General features: G+C 46.6%; 1 protein-coding gene across 1 annotated transcript in view; it reads right to left on the reverse strand.

The window, feature by feature from the left end:
* Positions 1 to 40: 40 nt before the first annotated feature.
* LOC311149471 (arginine-glutamic acid dipeptide repeats protein-like) overlaps positions 41 to 25,474 on the reverse strand; it is a gene marked incomplete at its 3' end in the record, with an annotated part of 351,192 nt that continues 325,758 nt past the window's right edge. Inside the window, exons 13-22 of the mRNA XM_084186666.1 lie at positions 16,795 to 16,961; positions 16,641 to 16,660; positions 16,118 to 16,210; positions 13,850 to 14,049; positions 12,148 to 12,300; positions 10,975 to 11,088; positions 9,116 to 10,680; positions 2,313 to 2,535; positions 681 to 1,404; positions 41 to 309 (exon numbers count right to left, since the gene is read on the reverse strand). Coding sequence (XP_084042792.1) covers positions 41 to 309; positions 681 to 1,404; positions 2,313 to 2,535; positions 9,116 to 10,680; positions 10,975 to 11,088; positions 12,148 to 12,300; positions 13,850 to 14,049; positions 16,118 to 16,210; positions 16,641 to 16,660; positions 16,795 to 16,961 — 3,528 coding nt within the window. The remainder of the gene's footprint in view (positions 310 to 680; positions 1,405 to 2,312; positions 2,536 to 9,115; positions 10,681 to 10,974; positions 11,089 to 12,147; positions 12,301 to 13,849; positions 14,050 to 16,117; positions 16,211 to 16,640; positions 16,661 to 16,794; positions 16,962 to 25,474) is intronic.

The raw sequence follows: 25,474 nt of genomic DNA on the forward strand, positions 1-25,474 counted from the left end.
GCCCTGTTCCAGCAACTATGATTTGTGTGACCAAGACAGCTCAGTCCAGCTTGGTTTGGCTCCGTAGTGTGGAAATAGGTCTGATATTTACATGATCTAGATGGAGATCTGTGTCGTTGGTTGAGGTGTAGTTCTTACCGAAGACAGGGTGTCGCAGCATCTCATGTTCGTGTGGGTTCTGACCCAGGAGGGGGTTGGGGATCGCGCCAGGCGGGTAGGGGAAGCGGGCGAGGTGGGGGCCTCCTGCCAGAGGGTCTACGAGGGGGTGCCCCCCCGAACCGGGAGGACATACAAGACATTCGCCACCACCTGCACACAGTCAGAACTCCACATGGTCAGGTCGCTCACACACACACACACACACACACACACAGTTCATCACCATACATCACAATGATCAATTATTCTAATCCATGGCATCATAAACAGTACAGTACATGTTCCAGGTAAGTCAATTAAGAACAGACTATTATTTGTCTTCACTGCATGCTACAGCCGTTTGCTGGGATCAGAAGATTGGTACCACAGTCAGTGCCACCAAGGATGCTAATATGGTAATCGACTAGCTACAAGTTAAGAAGTTATTTTTCCAGACTATTGCAGTATTTGCATACGGTATTTAGAGTTACTTAGAGCGTTGCTTTATCGGAACAGAGTTAACAATAACATCAGCGTGTCACCTTGGTGCAGGGAGTCCTGCTGGTGCAGGTGTAGGTGTGAGTGGATGTGGGAGTGCTGGTGATGATGAGGCGTGATGTTGAACATCTGAAGCCTGGCGATAGGGTCGTTAGCCACCGCCGCCATCCTCTCAGCATGCAGCCTCTCCGCCGCCAGCCGCTCCGGGTAGCTCATGTCCGGTCTGAGCTGGGGTCCCGCAGCCAGCGCCAAACGCTCCCTCTCCAGGGGGTTGAGGCCGTGGTGGAAGGAGGCGAAGGGGTGTGGTCCCGCCATGGGGGGTAAGGAGATGGCCCCATGCCGGGCGAAGTGCTCCATGGGGTTAGCCGAGGGGTGCATGCCTTCTAACTCTGGGGGTTTGTGTTCGAACCCAGGCTTCATCCTCTCTCTCAGCTCCCTCTCCCTCATCTCTCTCTCTCTCATCTCCCGCTCCCGCAGCTCGCGCTCCCGCATGCCCGGGTCGGCGTTGTAGAGGCCAGGCATGTGATAGGCCATCAGGGGGTCGTTGGGGTTAAGGGAGACGAAGAAGGGGTGGTTCCTATTGGTCGGGGACATAACATGGGGGCGGGCGTACTCGCTGAGGGTGCGAAGGGCGGGCGTGTCGGGACCGATGTAGGGGGGCACCGCGGCGATGGAAGTGGGAGGGCCGTCGAAGGGAGGACGCATGTGGGCGGAGCCACCTATCTGGTGGTCACCCATACGACCGTCATGACACGAACTGGAGGCTTTCTGGAACAGAGAGAGAGATACATGCAGAGGTTACGCACACACTGGGAGGTTATAACATATTATAAAGAGGGTATAACAAGTTGTAAGAAAGGTATAGGTTGTAAGGTGGTTGTAACACATAAGAAGGTTATAATAGGTTGTAAGGTGGTTATAACAGGTTATAAGGAGGTTATAATAGGTTGTAAGGTGGTTATAACAGGTTATAAGGAGGTTATACTAGGTTGTAAGGTGGTTATAACAGGTTATAAGGAGGTTATAATAGGTTGTAAGGTGGTTATAACAGGTTATAATAGGTTGTAAGGTGGTTATAACAGGTTATAAGGAGGTTATAATAGGTTGTAAGGTGGTTATAACAGGTTATAAGGAGGTTATAATAGGTTGTAAGGTGGTTATAACAGGTTATAATAGGTTGTAAGGTGGTTATAACAGGTTATAAGGAGGTTATAATAGGTTGTAAGGTGGTTGTAACAGGTTATAAGGAGGTTATAATAGGTTGTAAGGAGGTTATAAGGAGGTTAAGTGAGCATTTAGACACAAATACTCTAGTGGGACAGAGAAAGGCTGTTTTACAACAATGTAAAGTTAAAAACATTTATTTAAAAAAGTTATACTTCAAATTCATCATCTCCAGCACCACCCCAACATCAACATATGTTTTGTAGTAAAAAAGATAAGTGTTTCCAATGACATCGTCTGTGTGCATCATGTGATCTTAACCAATGAGTAGGCATTGCCTAATAACTGTCTACTAATTGATTGATGTTATTGGAAATACTTATCTTCCTCTATCTTTTCACTACAAAACATAGAAAAGCTCAATTTTCACATATGTTGATGTTGGGGTGGTGCTGGAGATGATGAATCTGAAAACGTCACTTTAAGTTACACAAACTAGACCAAACACTCACCGCCGCTCTCTCCTGTTCCTTCTCTCTTTCCCGTTCCCTCTCTCGTTCCTTCTCCCGTTCCCTCTCTTTCTCCTTCTCCTCCCGGGCTTTCTGCTCCGCCTCCCTCTTGGCTCGCTCCAGCGCCTCCTCTCTCTTCTTGGCCAGTTTAGAAGCAGCGAGAGGCGTGAAGTAGAAGTCTGTTCTAGCACACGTGTTGTAACCCCGGTCCAGGTGCTTGTAGAACCTAGACACACACAGTGAAAAAACAGTGAGGATGTACAGTTTGACTAACAACACTTCACGGAAATACACATTAATATATATAGTAAGGATGTACAGTTTGACTAACAACACTTCACAGAAATACACATTAATATATATAGTAAGGATGTACAGTTTGACTAACAACACTTCATGGAAATACACATTAATATATATAGTAAGGATGTACAGTTTGACTAACAACACTTCACGGAAATACACATTAATATATATAGTAAGGATGTACAGTTTGACTAACACTTCATGGAAATACATATTAATATATATATAGTAAGGATGTACAGTGGATTTTTTAATGGAATATCTACATATGCGTACAGAGGCCCATTATCAGCAACCATCAGTCCTGTGTTCCAATGGCACGTTGTGTTTGCTAATCCAAGTTTATCATTTTAAAAGGCTAATTGATCGTTGTTAGCACAGCTGAAAACTGTTGTGCTGATTAAAGAAGCAATAAAACTGGCCTTCTGGAGACTAGTTGAGTATCTGGAGCATCAGCAATTGTGGGTTCGATTACAGGCTGAAAATGGCCAGAAACAAAGAACTTTCTTCTGAAACTCGTCAGTCTATTCTTGTTCTGAAAAATGAAGGCTATGCGAGAAATTGCCAAGAAACTAAAGATCTCGTACAACGCTGTGTACTACTCCCTTCACAGAACAGCGCAAACTGGCTCTAACCAGAACAGAAAGAGGAGTGGGAGGCCCCGGTGCACAACAGTGCAAGAGGACAAATACATGAGAGACGCCTCACAGGTCCTCAACTGGCAGCTTCATTAAATAGTACCCGCAAAACACCAGTCTCAATGTCAACAGTGAAGAGGCGACTCCAGGATGCTGACCTTCTAGGCAGAGTTGCAAAGAAAAAGCCATAACTCAGACTGGACAATAAAAAGAAAAGATTAAGATGGGCAAAAGAACAGACATTGGACAGAGGAAGATCTGAAAAAAGTGTTATGGACAGACGAATCGAAGTTTGAGGTGTTCGGATCACAAAGAAGAACATTTGTGAGACGCAGACCAAATGAAAAGATGCTGGAGGAGTGCTTGATGCCATCTGTCAAGCATGGTGGAGGCAATGTGATGGTCTGGGGGTGCTTTGGTGGTGGTAAAGTGGGAGATTTGTACAGGGTAAAAGGGAGCTTGAAGAAGGAAGACTATTACTCCATTTTGCAACGCCATGCCATACCCTGTGGACGGCGCTTGATTGGAGCCAATTTTCTCCTACAACAGGACAATGACCCAAAGCACAGCTCCAAACTATGCAATAACTATTTAGGGAAGAAGCAGTCAGCTGGAATTCTGTCTATAATGGAGTGGCCAGCACAGTCATCGGATCTCAACCCTATTGAGCTGTTGTGGGAGCAGCTTGACCGTACGGTACGTAAGAAGTGCCCATCAAGCCAATCCAACTTGTGGGAGGTGCTTCAGGAAGCATGGGGTGAAATCTCTTCAGATTACCTCAACAAATTGACAACTAGAATACCAAAGGTCTGCAAGGCTGTAATTGCTGCAAATGGAGGATTATTTGACGAAAGCAAAGTTTGAAGGACACAATTATTTCAATTAAAAATCATTATTTCTAACCTTGTTAATGACTACATTTCCTATTCATTTGGCTATATTTCCTATTCAAACTCATTTCATGTATATTTTCATGGAAAACAAGGACATTTCTAAGTGACACCAAACTTTTGAACGGTAGTGTACATTTCAAAAAATGCCTAAAAACCCTGTTTTCGCTTTGTCATTATGGAGAATTGCGTGTAGATTGATGAGGAAAAACATTAATTTAATCAATTTTAGAATAAGGCTTTAACGTAACAAAATGTGGAAAAAGTCAAGGGGTCTGAATACTTAAGGATGTACAGTTTAGCTAACAATACTTCATGGAAATACACAATATATAGTAAGGATGTACAGTTTAACTAACAATACTTCATGGAAATACACATTAATATATAGTAAGGATGTACAGTTTGGCTAACAACACTTCATGGAAATACACACTAAGTCAGGGGTGTCAAACATCCGGCACGTGGGGTGCCCTCCGGACCACATTGAAGACCAAAAGCGGCCCCTGTGGCAAAATTAGTTTGACCACCAAGTATTCCAGGATGCACAGCTTGCTAACATCACATAAGACTCATACGACTTGTATTCATGAATCATTAACATTCCTTTTCTTAAAATTGGTAAATGAAAAAACAACATTAGCATAGAAAATGTGATAAATACATCTAATAGAAAGCCATGAAGAGACTGCATCTTTAGACCACATTCAACAGAAATTGGATGTATACGGAACAAAAATATAAACGCACATTTTTCCAAATGCACAAAAAGCTTATTTCTCTCTAATTTCGTGCACAAATTTGTTTACATCTCTGTTAGTGAGCATTTCTCCTTTGCCAAGATAATCCATCCACCTGGAAGGTGTGGCAAATTAAGAAGAACAGCATAATCATTACACAGGTGCACTTTGTGCTGGGGACAATAAAAGGCAACTCTAAAATGTGCAGTTTTATCACACAACACAATGCCACAGATGTCTCAAGTTGAGGGAGCGTGCAATTGGCATGCTGACTGCAGGAATATCCAACAGAGCTGTTGCCAGAGAATTGAACGTTAATTTCTCTACCATAAGCCGCCTCCAACATCGTTTTAGAGAATTTGTCAGTACATCCAACAGGTCTCACAACCGCAGACCACGTGTAACCACGCCAGCTCAGGACCTGCACATCTGGCTTCTTCACCTGTGGGATCGTCTGAGGAGTACACTCTATATATACAAAAGTATGTGGACACCCCTTAGAATTAGTGGATTCGGCTATTTCAGCCACACCCGTTGCTGATAGGTGTATAACAAAATCGAGCACACAGCCATGCAATCGCCATAGACAAACATTGGCAGTAGAACGACCTTACTGAAGAGCTCAGTGATTTTCAACATGGAACCGTCATAGGATGCCACCTTTCCAACTAGTCAATTCGTCAAAGTTCTGCCCTGCTAGAGCTGCCCCGGTCAACTGTAAGTGCTGTTATTGTTAATTGGAAACGTCTAGGCTCAACAACGGCTCAGCCGCGAAGTGGTAGGCCACACAAGCTCACAGAACGGGACAGCCAAGTGTTGAAGCGAGTAAAAATCGTCTGTCCTCGGTTGCAAGAGCTGGTCGTCGGGAGCTTCATGAAATAGATTTGCATGGCCGAGCAGCCGCACGCAAGCCTAAGTTCACAATGTGCAATGCCAAGCGTCGGCTGGAGAGGTGTAAAGCTTGCCGCCATTGGACTTTGGCGCAGTGGAAACGCATTCTCCGGAGTGATGAATCACACTTCACCATCTGGCAATCCAATGGATGAATCTGGGTTTGGTGAATGCCAGGAGAAGGCTACCTGCCCAAATGCATAGTGCCGACTGTAAAGTTTGGTGGAGGACAAATAATGGTCAGGGGCTGTTTTTCATGGTTCAGGCTAGGCCCCTTAGTTCCAGTGAAGGGAAATCTTAACGATACAGCATACAATTACATTCTAGACGATTCTGTGCTTCCAACTTTGCGGCAAGATTTTTGGGAAGGCCCTTTCCTGTTTCAGCAAGACAATGTACCCGTGCACAAAGAGGTCCATACAGAAATTGTTTGTTGAGATCGGTGTGGAAGAACTTGACTGGCCTGCACAGAGCCCTGACATCAACCCCATCGAACACATTTGGGATGAATTGGAACGCCGACTGCGAGCCAGGCCTAATCGCCCAACATCAGTGCCCGACCTCACTAATGCTCGTGGCTGAATGGAAGCAAGTCCCCGCAGCAATGTTCCAACATCTAGTGGAAAGCCTTCCCAGAAGAGTGGAGGCTGTTATAGCAGCAAAGGGGGGACCAACTCCATATTAATGGCCATGATTTTTGAATGAGATGTTCGACGAGCGGGTGTCGACATACTTTTGGTCATGTAGTGTATTTCTGTCTGTAATAAAGCCCTTTTGTAGGAAAAAACGAATTCTGATTGGCTGGGCCTGGCTCGGCAGTGGGTGGACCTGGCGCCCAAGTGGGTGGGCCTATGCCCTCCCAGGCCCACTCATGGCTGTGCCCCTGCCAAATCATGTGAAATCCACAGATTAGGGCCTAATGAATTCATTTCAATTAACTGATTTCCTTCTATGAACTGTAACTTGTTGCATGTTGCATTTGTTTTTGTTCAGTATAGTGATGTATCTGATGAGAAACAAATAGCCTTTGACATGTTAGCTGATTATTCAACAGGAAACAACATCTAGTCTAACCACTCATCACTGTTCTGAGGAGATTCTGTCTACCTGTATTAACAGATTCTCTCTACCTGTATTAACAGATTCTCTCTACCTGTATTAACAGATTCTCTCTACCTGTATTAACAGATTCTCTCTACCTGTATTAACAGATTCTCTCTACCTGTATTCCTCTACCTGTATTAACAGCTTCTCTCCACCTGTATTAACAGCTTCTCTCTACCTGTATTAACAGCTTCTCTCTACCTGTATTAACAGCTTCTCTCTACCTGTATTAACAGCTTCTATCTACCTGTATTAACAGCTTCTCTACCTGTATTTACAGATTCTCTACCTGTATTAACAGCTTCTCTAACTGTATTCCTCTCTATCTGTATTAACAGCTTCTCTCTACCTGTATTAACAGCTTCTATCTACCCCTAACAGCTTCTCTCTACCCCTAACAGCTTCTCTCTACCCCTAACAGCTTCTCTCTACCCCTAACAGCGTCTCTCTACCTGTATTAACAGCTTCTCTCTACCTGTATTAACAGCTTCTCTCTACCTGTATTAACAACTTCTCTCTACCTCTATTACCAGCTTCTCTCTACCTGTATTCCTCTCTACCTGTATTAACAGCTTCTCTCTACCTGTATTAACAGCTTCTCTCTACCTCTATTACCAGCTTCTCTCTACCTCTATTAACAGCTTCTCTCTACCTCTATTAACAGCTTCTCTCTACCTGTATTCCTCTCTACCTGTATTCCTCTACCTGTATTCCTCTACCTGTATTAACAGCTTCTCTCTACCTGTATTAACAGCTTCTCTCTATCTGTATTAACAGCTTCTCTCTACCTGTATACCCCTCTACCTGTATTAACAGCTTCTCTCTACCTCTATTAACAGCTTCTCTCTACCTCTATTAACAGCTTCTCTCTACCCATGTTCCTACCTACCTGTATTAACAGCTTCTCTCTATCTGTATACCCCTCTACCTGTATTAACAGCTTCTCTCTACCTGTATTAACAGCTTCACTCTACCTGTATTAACAGCTTCTCTCTACCTGTATACCCCTCTACCTGTATTAACAGCTTCTCTCTACCTCTATTAACAGCTTCTCTCTACCTCTATTAACAGCTTCTCTCCACCCATGTTCCTACCTACCTGTATTAACAGCTTCTCTATTTGTATACCCCTCTACCTGTATTAACAGCTTCTCTCTACCTGTATTAACAGCTTCACTCTACCTGTATTAACAGCTTCTCTCTACCTGTATTAACAGCTTCTCTCTAGCTGTATTAACAGCTTCTCTACCTGTATTAACAGCTTCTCTACCGGTATTAACATATTCGCTCTACCTGTATTAAGAGCTTCTCTACCTGTATTCCACTCTACCTGTATTTACAGATTCTATCTACCTGTATTAACAGCTTCTCTCTACCTGTATTAACAGATTCTCTCTACCTGTATTAACAGCTTCTCTACCTGTATTTACAGATTCTCTCTACCTGTATTAACAGCTTCTCTAACTGTATTCCTCTCTATCTGTATTAACAGCTTCTCTCTACCTGTATTAACAGCTTCTCTCTACCTGTATTAACAGCTTCTCTCTACCCCTAACAGCTTCTCTCTACCCCTAACAGCTTCTCTCTACCTGTATTAACAGCTTCTCTCTACCTGTATTAACAGCTTCTCTCTACCTGTATTAACAGCTTCTCTACCTGTATTAACAGCTTCTCTCTACCTGTATTAACAGCTTCTCTCTACCCCTAACAGCTTCTCTCTACCCCTAACAGCTTCTCTCTACCTGTATTAACAGCTTCTCTCTACCTGTATTAACAGCTTCACTCTACCTGTATTAACAAACTATCTCTACCTGTATTAACAGCTTCTCTCTACCTGTATTAACAGCTTCTCTCTACTTGTATCAACAGCTTCTCTCAACCTGTATCCCTCTCTACCAGTATTAACAGCTTCTCTCTACCAGTATTAACAGCTTCTCTCTACCTGTATTAACAGCTTCTCTCTACCTGTATTCCCCTCTACCTGTATCAACAGCTTCAATCTACCTGTATTAACAAACTCTCTCTACCTGTATTAACAGCTTCTCTACCTGTTTAACAGCTTCTCTCTACCTGTATTCCCCTTTACCTGTATAACAGCTTCTCTCTACCTGTATTAACAGACTTATTACTATTCATTGGTGGTTTGAGAGCCACTGAAGCACAACAGGTACTCACATTAAAATAGCCAATTGTGTGTGTGTGTTCTGACTGTGTGTGTGTGTGTGTGTCAGGTCATACCGTGCTGATTGGCTGGCATGGCTGGGTGTGTTGACAATGGTAGGCTCGGGGGAGGGGCTCCGCGGAGGGGGTGGAGGGCTCTCGGGCTCCTCTGATTCGTCGAGAGGTTCCTCCTTGATGTGTACTGGCGGGAGGGCGGGACCTGGGCAGGCGGAGCCAACGGAGGCTGTGAGGGGCATGGAGAAGGAGGAGGAGGAAGAGGAAGGAGGCTGGAGGCCTGGAGGTAGAGAGGAGGAGGGGGGAGGGCAGCCAGCGGAGGAGAGGGGCAGGATGGGAGCGAAGGGGTGAGGAGGGAACGGGGGCTGTTGGGGTGTGTTGGAGTGGGAAGATGGTGATGGTCCGGAGATGGGTAGCGGAGGAGGAGGGGGAGGAGGGTGGTGCTGGGTGCCTCTCTCTCTCTCTGAAGGGGGGAGGTTCTGGGACTGGGTGAGGACAGGGGGCTGGGCCGATGGAGGCTGGAGCTGCTGGCCTGGGCCCTGGGGCATGAGCTGGAGGGGAGGAGGGTGGGCAGGGGGAGGGTGGTGGGTGGACAGGGAGGAGAGGGGCTTGAGGGCGGGCGGAGGGGGCAGGTTGGAGGGCATCTGGGGGAAGGGGGGTGCCGAGAGGTGTTTGTGGGACTGGGGGTCACGGTTGGGCATGTGGGGGATGGGGGTGGTGGGAGGGGGCTTGATGTGAGACATCGACATGGAGGGGGCGAGGGGTAGGAGCTGCTCGCGGGGCGGCTGATTGGACGATACACCCTGGGTTGACGATTGGCTGGGGGGCGTGTGGGCCCTGTGGGGCGGCTGCTGCAATTGGCCGAGAGGCTGTGGGGAGGGCGGGACCTGAGACTGGGGGCCCAATGGGAAGCCTTGAGGGGGCAAGGAGTGGGGGTGGGGCAGGTGGGAGGGGCCAGCCTGAAGTGGGTGGGGCATGGATGATGGGTGGGGGAGAGGGCCGTGGAGTGCGTTCGGTAGCGACTGGGTGGAGCCTGGCAGTCCTGGGGGTGGAGCCTGAGAAATCCCCTGCAGCGGCGAATGAGGCGAGGGGGAGGGCCGCCTCTGGGGGTGGAGGGACACCCCTGATTGGATGAGAGAGAGGGGGCCGGCCTGTTGGGGCATGGGAGGCGGTAGAGGCAGTGGAAGAGAAGTGGGGGCTGCGGAGGGAGAGGAGACCTGGGGGACCAGTGAGGAGGCTGAGGAGGGAGAGGAGACCTGGGGGACCAGTGAGGAGGCTGAGGAGGGAGAGGAGACCTGGGGGACCAGTGAGGGGGCTGAGGAGGATGTCGGAGGTAAAGGAGGGGTGGTGGAGCGAACACTGGAGGTCCCTGGCTGACAGGGCTGGATAACCGGAGGGTGGTGTCCCTGTCCCTCCCTCTCCCTCTCCCGTCTCTGCAGTAGGAGCAGCTGTTGCTGGGCGGAGGAGTCCGAGTCGCTCTCCCCGTCTCGGGGGCTGGGGATGGACGGCGAGGAGCTGCGGTTGTCCTGGTCAATGTCTTTAGCGTCACTGCTACACTCCTCGTTGACGCTACGCCCGTCGGAGCTCTCGCCCTCGCCCTCCGACGGCGAGTCGGACCGACCCAGCTCCTGTGGAACAGAGAATGGAAGAGAGAAGAGAGCCGTGAATTCCATACCGCAACGGTTGTGGTATACAAATCTCATTACACTTGGGGGCTAATTATTACACAAAAGGCTTGGTATTACCACTATAATAACAGATCTAGGACCGGTCTTATTCATGATGATCTAAATGGCTAAACTGATCCTGGATCAGTACTCCTACTCTGAGGCTTTGTCATTTCCATACAGATACTATTCCTCAACCCACAACACTAGCTACCCAACAGAAACTCTGGTATGAGCCGTGGTCGCCTAAGTCACCTGGGTCTTGGACTTTTTGGCGATTGTCCTGTTGTCTGTGTCCTCGTTGTCTGAGGCTCCGCCCTTCTCTCTCTGGCGTTTGGCACACTTCATTGGAGACTCCTCCTTGATCTTCTGATGAAAATCAATCAATCAATACATCCATCAATCATATCAAACTATTACTGTCATTTCCAATCAGGCTTTCGTACATATTCACCTGGTAGAGAGTCTAATGAGAGGGAGTGGCTTAGGACTTAAAGACTTAAACACTCATGAGCAAGCCTGTGAGTGATCCTTTGTGTGATCCTGTGTGTGATCAATCAAATAAGCTCTGAAAAAGATCTGATGTGATCGGTCAAAAGATCAATCAGTGGAAAAAATAACCAAATTGTTATTTATGTGTAAACGCAGCCTCTGTGTGTGTGTGTGTGTGTGTGTGTGTCTATGTGTGTGTGTGTGTGTCTCTGTGTGTGTGTGTGTGTGTGTGTGTGTGTGTGTGTGTCTGTGTGTGTGTGTGTGTGTCTGTGTGTGTGTGTGTGTGTCTGTGTGTGTGTGTGTGTCTGTGTGTGTGTGTCTGTGTGTGTGTCTGTGTGTGTGTGTGTGTCTGTGTGTGTGTGTGTGTGTGTGTGTCTGTGTGTGTGTGTGTGTGTCTGTGTGTGTGTGTGTGTGTGTGTCTGTGTGTGTGTGTGTGTGTGTGTCTGTGTGTGTGTGTGTGTGTCTGTGTGTGTGTGTGTCTGTGTGTGTGTGTGTCTGTGTGTGTGTGTCTGTGTGTGTGTGTCTGTGTGTGTGTGTGTGTGTGTGTGTGTGTGTGTGTCTGTGTGTGTGTCTGTGTGTGTGTCTGTGTGTGTGTGTGTGTGTGTGTGTGTGTCTGTGTGTGTGTGTGTGTGTGTGTGTGTGTGTGTGTGTGTGTGTGTCTGTGTGTGTGTGTGTGTGTCTGTGTGTGTGTGTGTGTGTGTGTGTCTGTGTGTCTGTGTGTGTCTGTGTGTGTGTGTGTGTGTGTGTGTGTGTCTGTGTCTGTGTGAGTGTGTGTGTCTGTGTGTGTCTGTGTGTGTGTCTCTGTGTGTGTCTGTGTGTGTGTCTGTGTGTGTCTGTGTGTGTGTGTGTGTGTGTGTGTCTGTGTCTGTGTGTGTGTGTGTCTCTGTGTGTGTCTGTGTGTGTGTCTCTGTGTGTGTCTGTGTGTGTGTACTCTACCTTGCTGGGTTTCTTCATGGGGTCTGTCTTGCTGTCAGTGCTGTCTGTGGAGGGGGAGGTACGGCCACTAGACCGGAGGTCCTCATTGGTTGGAGACGCTCGTCCATCAGGGCTGGCTGTCTGCTTCTTACGGCCGCTACGGAGCGTCGACATCTACACAGACGGAGACGGAGACGGAGACGGAGACGGAGACGGAGACGGAGATAGAGATAAGCTAGGTTTGCATCCAACTGGCGACATATTTTAAAACCCGCATAAAGAAAATATGCAAATATTCCCACCAGTGGTGTTTCCACCAAATTGACTTTTTGCAGATACAAATCAGTGATGACATAGTGCACACAATGTAACTTTTTTTTCTTCTCATGCTTTAATCTCTTCAGTTTTCATGTACCGAATAAAAATCAAAAGTTTCCATCGCATTTTCAACTTTACCGATAGTTTTGTCACCAAAACTGTTCCGTTAAATAGCAAATGTGCCTGCACGTGCGCTCTGACAACAGCTGGTAGGCTGTGAGGGTAGGCTGTGAGGGCAGGCTGTGAGGGCAGGCTGTGAGGGTAGGCTGTGAGGGCAGGCTGTGAGGGCAGGCTGTGAGGGTAGGCTGTGAGGGCAGGCTGTGAGGGCAGGCTGTGAGGGTAGGCTGTGAGGGTAGGCTGTGAGGGTAGGCTGTGAGGGCAGGCTGTGAGGGCAGGCTGTGAGGGCAGGCTGTGAGGGCAGGCTGTGAGGGTAGGCTGTGAGGACAGGCTGTGAGGGTAGGCTGTGAGGGCAGGCTGTGAGGGCAGGCTGTGAGGGCAGGCTGTGAGGGTAGGCTGTGAGGGCAGGCTGTGAGGGCAGGCTGTGAGGGCAGGCTGTGAGGGTAGGCTGTGAGGGTAGGCTGTGAGGGCAGACTGTGAGGGTAGGCTGTGAGGGCAGGCTGTGAGGGCAGGCTGTGAGGGCAGGCTGTGAGGGTAGGCTGTGAGGGCAGGCTGTGAGGGCAGGCTGTGAGGGCAGGCTGTGAGGGCAGGCTGTGAGGGCAGGCTAGTCTACATGATGAGATTGTTATGGATAAGAGCAAGAATATATGCATTTTGTCAAACGGCAGTCAAGCATCGATCATCATGTCACCAGAATAAGACTGTCGATATTTATTAGAAAGGAGCATCAAAATCACTGCCCTTTCACCACCCTGTGAAGTTTATCATAAGTTATTTCATCTGTAGCCTAATAAAACTGTTTGCTATCGAGACGAGTCGTAGTGGGAGGACCACACAACATATCGCGTGACTCCAAGTTTACTTCGATATGATGGTTATTATATCAATATTTGCGCATAAAGGCGTTTCCACCGCCATTTCACGCATTATACATTTTACCGACACAAAAAGATCCCACCATGTCGACCAATCAAATTATCTGTCGGCATTTATAACATTTTACAGAGACTTCCTGTTTCCATCACAGCTGTTGTGATTTTTTTTATACAGTATGACTTTCCTCCCATAAAAACTGGATGGAAACGTGGTTATAGACAGAGAAAGACAGAGAAAGAGAAAGAAGGAGACAGAGACACCAAGAAAGAAGAGAAGAGAAAGAGAGAGAGAGAGAGAGAGAGAGAGAGAGAAGACAGACAGACAGAGAGAGAGAGAGAGAGAGAGAAGAGAGAGAGAGAGAGAGACAGAGAGAGAGAGAGAGAGAGAGAGAGAGAGAGAGAGAGAGTCGTACCGATCCTCTGTTGCGTCTGGTCTTCATGCTATGCTTCCCGCTGAGTCCATCCTCATCCTCTTTCACAGGTTTGAACATAAACGGGGGCGGGTCCACTGGCTTCTCGATGGGGGGCAGCTCGCCGTACTTCTTAAAGTGGATACGACAGTCTGTACACAACAAGATGTTCTCTCTGCCACCGTGGTGCCAGTCCTTAGAGGCTGAGAGAGAGACGGCAGAGACAGGGAGATAGAGGACTTATACACATCGCTAGACAGGGAGATAGAGGACTCATACACATCGCTAGACAGGGAGATAGCGGACTCATACACATCGCTAGACAGGGAGATAGAGGACTCATACACATCGCTAGACAGGGAGATAGAGGACTCATACACATCGCTAGACAGGGAGATAGAGGACTCATACACATCACTAGACAGGGAGATAGAGGACTCATACACATCGCTAGACAGGGAGATAGAGGACTCATACACATCGCTAGACAGGGAGATAGAGGACTCATACACATCACTAGACAGGGAGATAGAGGACTCATACACATCGCTAGACAGGGAGATAGAGGACTCATACACATCGCTAGACAGGGAGATAGAGGACTCATACACATCACTAGACAGGGAGATAGAGGACTCATACACATCACTAGACAGGGAGATAGAGGACTCATACACATCACTAGACAGGGAGATAGAGGACTCATACACATCACTAGACAGGGAGATAGAGGACTCATACACATCACTAGACAGGGAGATAGAGGACTCATACACATCACTAGACAGGGAGATAGAGGACTCATACACATCACTAGACAGGGAGATAGAGGACTCATACACATCGCTAGACAGGGGGATAGAGGACTCATACACATCACTAGACAGGGAGATAGAGGACTCATACACATCACTAGACAGGGAGATAGAGGACTCATACACATCGCTAGACAGGGAGATAGAGGACTCATACACATCACTAGACAGGGAGATAGAGGACTCATACACATCGCTAGACAGGGAGATAGAGGACTCATACACATCGCTAGACAGGGAGATAGAGGACTCATACACATCGCTAGACAGGGAGATAGAGGACTCATACACATCACTAGACAGGGAGATAGAGGACTCATACACATCGCTAGACAGGGAGATAGGGGACTCATACACATCACTAGACAGGGAGATAGAGGACTCATACACATCGCTAGACAGGGAGATAGAGGACTCATACACATCACTAGACAGGGAGATAGAGGACTCATACACATCACTAGACAGGGAGATAGAGGACTCATTCACATCACTAGACAGGGAGATATAGGACTCATTCACATCACTAGACAGGGAGATAGAGGACTCATTCACATCACTAGACAGGGAGATAGAGGACTCATACACATCACTAGACAGGATGTAGTCTCCTACAGATTTTCTCAGTAGACATTTAGTCTAATGAGAGAGACAAGTCATTTAGTGGTGAGACACAGCTCTCAGTCACAGACAGGATCTTGCTTTAATATGGATAGTCCCCTACAGAAAGCCTGTAGATGCTCAGTCTATCAGCAAACAATCCTTAATTCTGATTTGTGTCTAATATAACTAATATATAATATTAATAATATATATGCCATTTAGCAGATGCTTTTATACAAAGTGACACGCAGTCATAACTCTATTGATGTACAGACGAGCAACAATGAGAGAAGACATGTTCTCATTAAATCCTATTGAATCACGAGAGGCCAACTACTAGTGACATAAGACGAACCGATATACTGACAGTGGCTGGGCAGAACAAAACCAGTTCCACTGTCATAGACAGACAGACCAGAGGTAGTGGCAGGTGACGTTAAGCATCAGACAGAGGTTATAATAATAATATAATATGCCATTTAGCAGACGCTTTTATCCAAAGCGACTTACAGTCATGCGTGCATACATTTTTGTGTATGGGTGGTCCCGGGGATCGAACCCACTACCTTGGCGTTACAAGCGCCGTGCTCTACCAGCTGAGCTACAGAGGTTGGCAGGGAAGGGAGACGCAGCTGTGCTAGGGGAGGCCAGCGATAACGAGCTGCGGGCTATAACAAAGGTGGAGAGATTGACAGCTGGGCAGAGAGGATGCCAGCTCTAAGTTGATGTAACCAGACAGGTGGGACTTAAACTGATCACATTCCATGAGGACTGTCACGCCAGGTCGCTGTGATGGTGTGTGTGTGTGTGTGTGTGTATTGTGTGTGTATATAACAGAGAGAATGGTACTTACTGGTGGTGAAACAGTGTCGGCAGGCGTAACCCTTCAGTTCCTGCTCACTGTCTTCGCTGTCGAAGTCATCTTCACTGGCTGAGCTTAGGTCCACTGGAGGAGAGCAGAACACACATTCTCAATAAATAAAAAAAACGAGTTACCTGCGAAAAGCACTGTTAGGAAAAAACTAACTCCAACTAGCTTTAATAATACAACGCTGTCACAATACCAGTGGTAAGTAACGATTTGTTCCAAGTCAGTTTATTATTACAAAAGGTTGATCACTCCAGCACAGTGATACAAAACTGTATCAATTGTGTTGTAAGCAAAAATACTCATTCAGATCCATCCCACAACAAATGTATTTTTCTTCTTCCGCTTACAGAACTCTGAGGAGGGTGGTCTAGATGGGATGTTGACGGGGGTGGAGGCGGTACGGGTTAGGGTTAGGATACTACTTACAGAACTCTGAGAAGGGTGGTCTAGATGGGATGTTGACGGGGGTGGAGGCGGTACGGGTTAGGGTTAGGATACTACTTACAGAACTCTGAGGAGGGTGGTCTAGATGGGATGTTGACGGAGGTGGAGGCGGTACGGGTTAGGGTTAGGATACTACTTACAGAACTCTGAGGAGGGTGGTCTAGATGGGATGTTGACGGGGGTGGAGGCGGTACGGGTTAGGGTTAGGACACTACTTACAGAACTCTGAGGAGGGTGGTCTAGATGGGATGTTGACGGGGGTGGAGGCGGTACGCGTCTTGATGCGTCGGAACACAGGCTGGCGCCGGTGTCTACGGTGGGCTCGGGACGACGCTGCCTCAGGAGTCTTCTTCCAGTAGTAGTAGAATGTTATCAACTCACCCTGCAAGGCAGACATGGGAGAATGAGACCACCTGATATGTTCACCTGTAGGTACCAGTAGAAAGAAAAAAACACAGACCAACATTCACAAGGAGTCTCCAATTCCCTGTGTTGTTAAATGAAGACTAATTACTAAGCAAGTAAAGAGGGGATAGATCAGTTTCATAAATGAATCAGTTAACCGAACAAACATTTTATTCACCAGAATATCCTTGGTAAAATATATATTTTTCACCAAGTTGTTAACCATTGCAAGGGAAACTTTTTGATTTCAAACCATGTAAATAATTCAATATTATCATAAACTACAACAGCCAGCGCTTCACATACTAGAGGAGAGGCCATGGAGTGGACTGAGACCATGACTCCAGGTCACTGAGACCATGACTCCAGGTCACTGAGACCATGACTCCAGGTCACTGAGACCATGACTCCATGCCAGGTTTAGCTAGCAGCCAGATGTGTTTGTGCTGCTGCTGTGGTAACGTCTGTCTGTCTGTCCAACCCAGGATTAAGCAGGGAGGCTGGGAGGGCGCGAGGCAAGGCTGGCTGGCTGGCTGAATGCTGGGCTATTAGGAGCAGTGCTGCCGAGGCTGCCTGGGTGGCAGGCGGCTCAATGGGAACAAAAGAAACATGTCAGGGAGAGCTTTGCTGCTACAAATAGGGAGTGAAATGGTTCCTCGCCCTGCCGCTGGAGGAGTCAATTGAACTCTAATCAAACATTCAGCGCCCGGGCTGTGTTTGTGTGTGTATTATTCTCAGTGTGTGTGTGTGTGTGTCTGTGGAACGCGTGTGTTGGTGTTAGCGCTGCCGGAGAGCGAGTGAAAGAGGGATAAACCCGTTGCACAAAAGGGCCGGACGTCAATCAAAACATTAACACATGCTCTTTGCTGATGGAGGCTGCTTGGACACATTAACTAGCGCTCCGGCTGATGGAGGCTGCTTGGACACATTAACTAGCGCTCCGGCTGATGGAGGCTGCTTGGACACACATTAACTAGCGCTAAGGCTGATGGAGGCTGCTTGGACACACATTAACTAGCGCTCCGGCTGATGGAGGCTGCTTGGACACACATTAACTAGCGCTAAGGCTGATGGAGGCTGCTTGGACACACATTAACTAGCGCTAAGGCTGATGGAGGCTGCTTGGACACACATTAACTAGCGCTAAGGCTGATGGAGGCTGCTTGGACACACATTAACTAGCGCTCCGGCTGATGGAGGCTGCTTGGTCACATTAACTAGCGCTCCGGCTGATGGAGGCTGCTTGGTCACATTAACTAGCGCTAAGGCTGATGGAGGCTGCTTGGACACGGCGTAGTGTGTTACCAATAGTTTTCTTGGTGACTATGGTCCCAGCTGCCTTGAGATCATTGACAAGATCCTCCCGTGTAGTTCTGGGCTGATTCCTCACCGTTCTCATGATCATTGCAATTCCACGAGGTGAGATCTTGCATGGAGCCACAGGCCGAGGGAGATTGACAGTTATTTTGTGTTTCTTCCATTTGCGAATAATCGCACCAACTGTTGTCACCTCCTCACCAAGCTGCTGAGCGATGGTCTTGTAGACCATTCCAGCCTTGTGTAGGTCTACAATCTTGTCCCTGACATCCTTGGAGAGCTCTTTGGTCTTGGCCATGGTGGAGAGTTTGGAATCTGATTGATTGATTGCCTCTGTGGACAGGTGTCTTTTATACAGGTAACAAGCTGAGATTAGGAGCACTCCCTTTAAGAGTGTGCTCCTAATCTCAGCTCGTTACCTGTATAAAAGACACCTGGGAGCCAGAAATCTTTCTTTCTGATTGAGAGGGGGTCAAATACTTATTTCCCTCATTAAAATGCAAATCAATTTATAACATTTTTTACATGCGTTTTTCTGGATTTATTTGTTGTTATTCTGTCTCTCACTGTTCAAATAAACCTACCATTAAAATTATAGACTGATCATTTCTTTGTCAGTGGGCAAATGTACAAAATCAGCAGGGGATCAAATACATTTTCCCCTCACTGTATGTACATGTGGGTAGAGTTAAAGTGACTATGCATAAATAATTAACAGAGTAGCAGCAGTGTAAAAAGATGGGGTTGGGGTGGGAGGGCAGTGCAAATAGTCCGGGTAGCCATGATTAGCTGTTCAGGAGTCTTATGGCTTGGGGGTAGAAGCTGTTGAGAAGCCTTTTGGACCTAGACCTGGCGCTCCAGGTACCGCTTGCCGTGCGGTAACAGTCTATGACTAGGGTGGCTGGAGTCTTTGACAATTTTGAGGGCCTTCCTCTGACACCGCCTGTTATAGAGGTCCTGGATGGCAGGGAGCTTGGCCCCAGTGATGTACTGGGCCGTACGCACTACCCTCTGTAGTGCCTTGCGGTCGGAGGCCGAGCAGTTGCCATACCAGGCGGTGATGCAACCAGTCAGGATACCTCTCGATGGTGCAGCTGTAGAACCTTTTGAGGATCTGAGGACCCATGCCAAATCTTTTCAGTCTCCTGAGGGGGAATAGGCTTTGTCGTGCCCTCTTCATGACTGTCTTGGTGTGTTTGGACCATGATAGTTCGTTGGTGATGTGGACACCAAGGAACTTGAAGCTCTCAACCTGTTCCACTACAGCATCGTCGATGAGAAAGGGGACGTGCTCAGTCCTCTTTTTTTCCCCTGTAGTCCACAATCATCTCCTTTGTCTTGGTCACGTTGAGGGAGAGGTTGTTATCCTGGCACCACACGGCCAGGTCTCTGACCTCCTCCCTATAGGCTGTCTCATCGTTGTCGGTGATCAGGCCTACCACTGTTGTGTCGTCTGCAAACTTAATGATGGTGTTGGAGTCGTGCCTGGACATGCAGTCATGGGTGAACAGGGAGTACAGGAGGGGACTGAGCACGCACCCCTGAGGGGCACCCATGTTGAGGATCAGTGTGGCAGATGTGTTGTTACCTACCCTTACCACCTGGGGGTGGCCCGTCAGGAAGTCCAGGATCTAGTTGCAGAGGGAGGTGTTTAGTCCCAGGATCCTTAGCTTAGTGATCGCTTTGTGATGAGCTTTGAGGGCACTATGGTGTTGAACGCTGAGCTGTAGTCAATGAATAGCATTCTCACGTAGGTGTTCCTCTTGTCCAGTTGGGAAAGGGCAGTGTGGAGTGCAATAGAGATTGCATCATCTGTGGATCTGTTGGGGCGGTATGCAAATTGGAGTGGGTCTAGGATTTCTGGGATAATGGTGTTGATATGAGCCATGACCAGCCTTTCAAAGCACTTCATGGCTACAGACGTCAGTGCTACGGGTCGGTAGTCATTTAGGCAGGTTATCTTAGTATCCTTGGGCACGGGGACTATGGTGGTCTGCTTGAAACATGTTGGTATTACAGACTCAGTCAGGGATATGTTGAAAATGTCAGTGAAGACACTTGCCAGTTGGTCAGCACATGCTCGGAGTACACGTCCTGGTAATCCGTCTGGCCCTGCGGCCTTGTGAATGTTGACCTGCTTAAAAGTCTTACTCACATCGGCTACGGAGAGCGTGATCACATAGTCACCCGGAACAGCTGGTGCTCTCATGCATGCTTCAGTGTTGCTTGCCTCGAAGCAAGCATAGAAATGGTTTAGCTCGTCTGTTAGGCTTGTGTCACTGGGCAGCTCGCGGCTGTGCTTCCCTTTGTAGTCTATAATAGTTTTCAAGCCCTGCCACATCCGAGCGTCAGAGCTGGTGTAGTACAATTCAATCTTAGTCCTGTATTGACTCTTTGCCTGTTTGATGGTTCGTCGGAGGGCATAGCGGGATTTTTTATAAGCGTACGGGTTAGAGTCCCGCTCCTTGAAAGCGGCAGCTCTACCCTTTAGCTCAGTGCGGATGTTGCCTGTAATCCATGGCTTCTGGTTGGGGTATGTAAGTATGGTCACTGTGGGGACGACGTCATCGATGCACTTATTGATGAAGCCAGTGACTGATGTGGTGTACTCCTCAATGCTATCTGAAGAATCCCGGAACATGTTCCAGTCTGTGCTAGCAAAACAGTCCTGTAGCTTAGCATCTGCGTCATCTGACCACTTTTTTATTAACCGAGTCACTGGTGCTTCCTGCTTTAGTTTTTGCTTATAAGCAGGAATCAGGAGGATAGAGTTATGGTCAGATTTGCCAAATGGAGGGCGAGGGAGAGCTTTGTATGCGTCTCTGTGTGTGGAGTAAAGGTGGTCTAGAGTTTTTGGTTGCACATTTAACATGCTGGTAGAAATGAGGTAGAACGGATTTAAGTTTCCCTTCATTAAAGTCCCCGGCCACTAGGAGTGCTGCCTCTGGATGAGCGTTTTCCTGTTCACTTATGGCCTTATGCAGCTCATTGAGTGCAATCTTAATGCCAGTATTGGTTTGTGGTGGTAAATAGACAGCTATGAAAAATATAGATGAAAACTCTCTTGGTAAATAGTGTGGTCAACATCTTATCATAAGATACTCTACCTCAGGCGAGCAAAACCGAGACATCCTTAGTATTTGATTTTGTGCACCAGCTGTTGTTTACAAATATACATAGACCGCCACCCCTTGTCTTACCGGAGTCAGCCGTTCTATCCTGCCGATGTAGCGTATATCCCGTCAGCTGTATGTTGTCCATGTCGTCGTTCAGAAACATAACATATTACAGTTTTTAATGTCCCGTTGGTAGGATAACCGTAATATTAGGTCATCTAATTTATTTTCAAATGATTGAACATTGGCTAATAGGATTGATGGAAGAGGCAGTTTACTCGCTCGCCATCGGATCCTTACAAGGCACCCCGACCTACGTCCACGATATCTCCGTCTCTTTCTCCTGCGAATGACGGGGACTTGGGCCTTGTCGGGTGTCTGTAGGATATCCTTCACGTCCAACTCGTTGAAAAAAAAAAATGTGTCCAATACGAGGTGAGTAATCGCTGTCCTGATATCCAGAAGCTCTATTTGGTTATAAGAGACGATAGCAGAAACATTATGTACAGAATAAATTACAAATAACGCGAAAAAGCACACATAATAGTGCAATTGGTTAGAGGGCTGTAAAACGGCAGCCATCTTCTCCGGCGCCACACCTCCAGGCTGTGTATGGGCTATTTTACCAAGAAGGAGAGTGATGGAGTGCTGCATCAGATGACCTGGCCTCCACAATCCCCCGACATCAACCAAATTGAGATGGTTTGGGATGAGTCGGAACGCAGAGTAGGAAAAGGAGAAGGAAAAGCAGCCAACAAGTGCTCAGCATATGTGGAAACGCAGAGTTTTGGAAAAGCATTCCAGTGAAGCTGGTTGAGATAATGCCAGGAGTGTGCAAAGTTGTCATCAAGGCAAAGAGTGGCTATTTGAAGAATCTCAAATATAAAATATATTTTGATTTGTTGAACACTTTTTTGGTTACTACATGATTCCATATATGTTTTTTCATAGTTTTGATGGCTTCACTATTATTCCACAATGTAGAAAATTGTAAAAATAAAGAAAAACCCTCAAATGAGTAGGTGTTCTAAAACATTTGACCGGTAGTGTACATATATACACATATCCTTTTAAAACATATATTTCCCTTTATTACTTTCCAACCCCACCACCCTTTCCCTAATTGGAGTACACTAGTGAACAACAATGCTTAGGCCTCTACTTCCAGCTTATACATACTATATACATTTTATGGACACAGGCAATTTTACAATAATTATATTTTGTTTGTTTTTACTCCTGAACTTCTTCTACTCTCAACCTCTCCGATCATTTTCATGATATCCATCCGGTTTGCTTCTATATGCCATATCTTTCTAACTGTGCTCTTTCACAAAAGCTCTCAACCTATAACCTATATACTTATTATGGACACAGTATGCTTTACATTAGTTATCATGTTGTTATTAGTTGTTGTTAGTTATTAGTCCCATCCTTCAGCTCCATTCAACACCTCCCATCTATCTCTTAACACCATCCATATTGGATTTCTATTTGCCATATACTATTAAACTGTACTGTGATGTTTCACAAAAGTTCTGAACCTTTCTATTCTCATTGTTTCTACAGATTGTACATTGAAAATAAACATTTTTGCTAAAAGTATTATTATATTATTGATCGATTGACTATGACTTTTCAGATCACCCAGTAGTGCTATCTACAAGGTTAGCTCCGGGTAAATATTGCAATCCTTTAGCCATTCCTGGACCTGTGACCAAAAACAAGCTACAAATGGACAGTACCAAAATAAATGACCTAATGATTCTGTCTCTTCGCAGCAAAATCTGCAGAGCTGGGAAGATTGTATCCCCCATATAAATAACATTCTATTGGTAGCAAGAATTTTGTATACAAATTTAAATAGAAACATTCTAAGTTTTGAATCTGGCGTCGTTTTTACGTATCAGTTCATAAACACTATGCCATGGAATCGGTACGTCAAAAATCTCTTCCCAACACTCTCTTGTTAGTAGTTCACCACTACTGCATTAAATGTAAGTAATGAAACTGACAGGATGGTGATTAGAGCGGTTATCTCCATCGTAAAAAAAAAGATAACTACCACACACAATATTATATTTTTATTGTTTTGCCATTTCGGTTAGAGACCTTTTTACAAGACGTATTATTCCCCTGTAATCTTCACAACCCCAGAGGAGATCTGTTTTCCATCTAAAAAAGGGTCTGATCAGCACTCCACAGTGTTAATGCCTATTGATTGATTTGCTCCTGTCCATTGGTGGTGCTACTTGACATAAATTACCGTAGAAGCCTTTTTCAGCAAACTAACAGTGTCTGCCTCCATCTCTCTACCCAGGCCGGCTGGTGAGGGCAGGGTAGGGAACAGTGTCTGGCTGAGGGGTAAGCATGCAGGAGAGACTTCCTGATGTGAAATCTAATTGAACTGTGTAGATCAGACGTGTCAAGCGGCAGGTCCTAGAGCAGGCGGTGTGCTGTATGTGTTGTCTGCTCTGTGATTAATGACTGTTCTCAGCAGCAGCCCTCTACACCCCCCCCCCCCCCCACCCCGGCAGCTTGACAACCCAACCCACGGCCTCCACTACAACCCAACACACAGATAAAGGTTGCTGTGGCCCTAAATCACTTACAGTACGTCCCACACCATCATATTATCCAGGAATAAATGAAAAAAAAAAAAACTAAGTTGAGGAAGTTGTGAAAAAGGAACAAACAGGATGAACAGATGAGTGGAAGACAGAGGAAATGTTCCAAAAGGGTTTGGCTGTTGATCACTTTTTACGATAATAACTAAAACGTTTTAGAGCCGCAAGGAAATGAGATTGTAATAAAAACCTCGCTACTGCCTCGCCACACTGCCTCGCTTGTGTAGTAAATGGATTCCATCAGCATCATATCAGAGTCCAACATAAACAGAGGAAGGAGGTAGTGCTCGCCCTCTGTCGTAGGGAAACATTTCATGCAGTGAAGCATGGCTAGATGAAGGAGGAGTGTGTCTCTGTTCATTCCTGTGGTTGTGAGGGGACTCATGCGGTGAATTAGTGTCAAACAGACAGATTGACAGACAGTTTAAATAGCTCCACCAACCTGCTTGTCTGTCAACTAAAGTTTCTCTGAAGCCATGCAACGATATCCTAGACTGATCTTGTTCTTTTACCAGACATAAATGTCATCATGGCATTCGCTTCAGGATATGACGGTTGGTTTTTTGACTAATTTATGCTGCGTCCCTTAATTTCTAATGATGAAAAAAACAGAACGTAACATTTATTTCACAAAAAAAGGATACTTCACACCAAATAAAATATATAGAAGCCAGTGAACTATTGTTTTTGCAATGATATACTAAAATATAAAATACTGAGATTTTTGTCCAGAGTGCTAGCTACACGAGACTAGCTCAAAGCTCTCAGAACATGATAGAGACAACATGAGCTTGGTACTATAAGGCCTTTTAGAATGCTGCCTGCTTCCATCTGCAGGAGATTTGTGTTCTGTTGGATTATCCTCCGACAAGGAAACGGCTTTCCTCATATCACCAAGTCTGCTATGACCTCACTCTGTCCCCCCCCCAACAGTCTCACTGCTATGACCTCACTCTGTCCCCCCCCCCCTAACAGTCTCACTGCTATGACTCTCTCTCTCTGCTTCCCTCCCTAACAGTCTCACAGCTATGACTACCTCTCTCTGCTTCCCTCCCTAAGAGTCTCACTGCTATGACTCCCTCTCTCTGCTTCCCTCCCTAACAGTCTCACTGCTATGACTCCCTCTCTCTGCTTCCCCCCATAACAGTCTCACTGCTATGACTCCCTCTCTCTGCTTCCCCCCATAACAGTCTCACTGCTATGACTCCCGCTCTGCTTCCCTAACAGTCTCACTGCTATGACTCCCTCTCTCTGCTTCCCTAACAGTCTCACAGCTATGACTACCTCTCTCTGCTTCCCTCCCTAACAGTCTCACTGCTATGACTCCCTCTCTCTGCTTCCCTAACAGTCTCACTGCTATGACTCTTCTCTCTGCTTCCCTAACAGTCTCACTGCTATGACTCCCTCTCTCTGCTTCCCTCCCTAACAGT

The sequence above is a fragment of the Coregonus lavaretus genome, assembly GCF_964263955.1.
Source record: "Coregonus lavaretus genome assembly, chromosome: 22".
NCBI lineage: Eukaryota > Metazoa > Chordata > Actinopteri > Salmoniformes > Salmonidae > Coregonus > Coregonus lavaretus.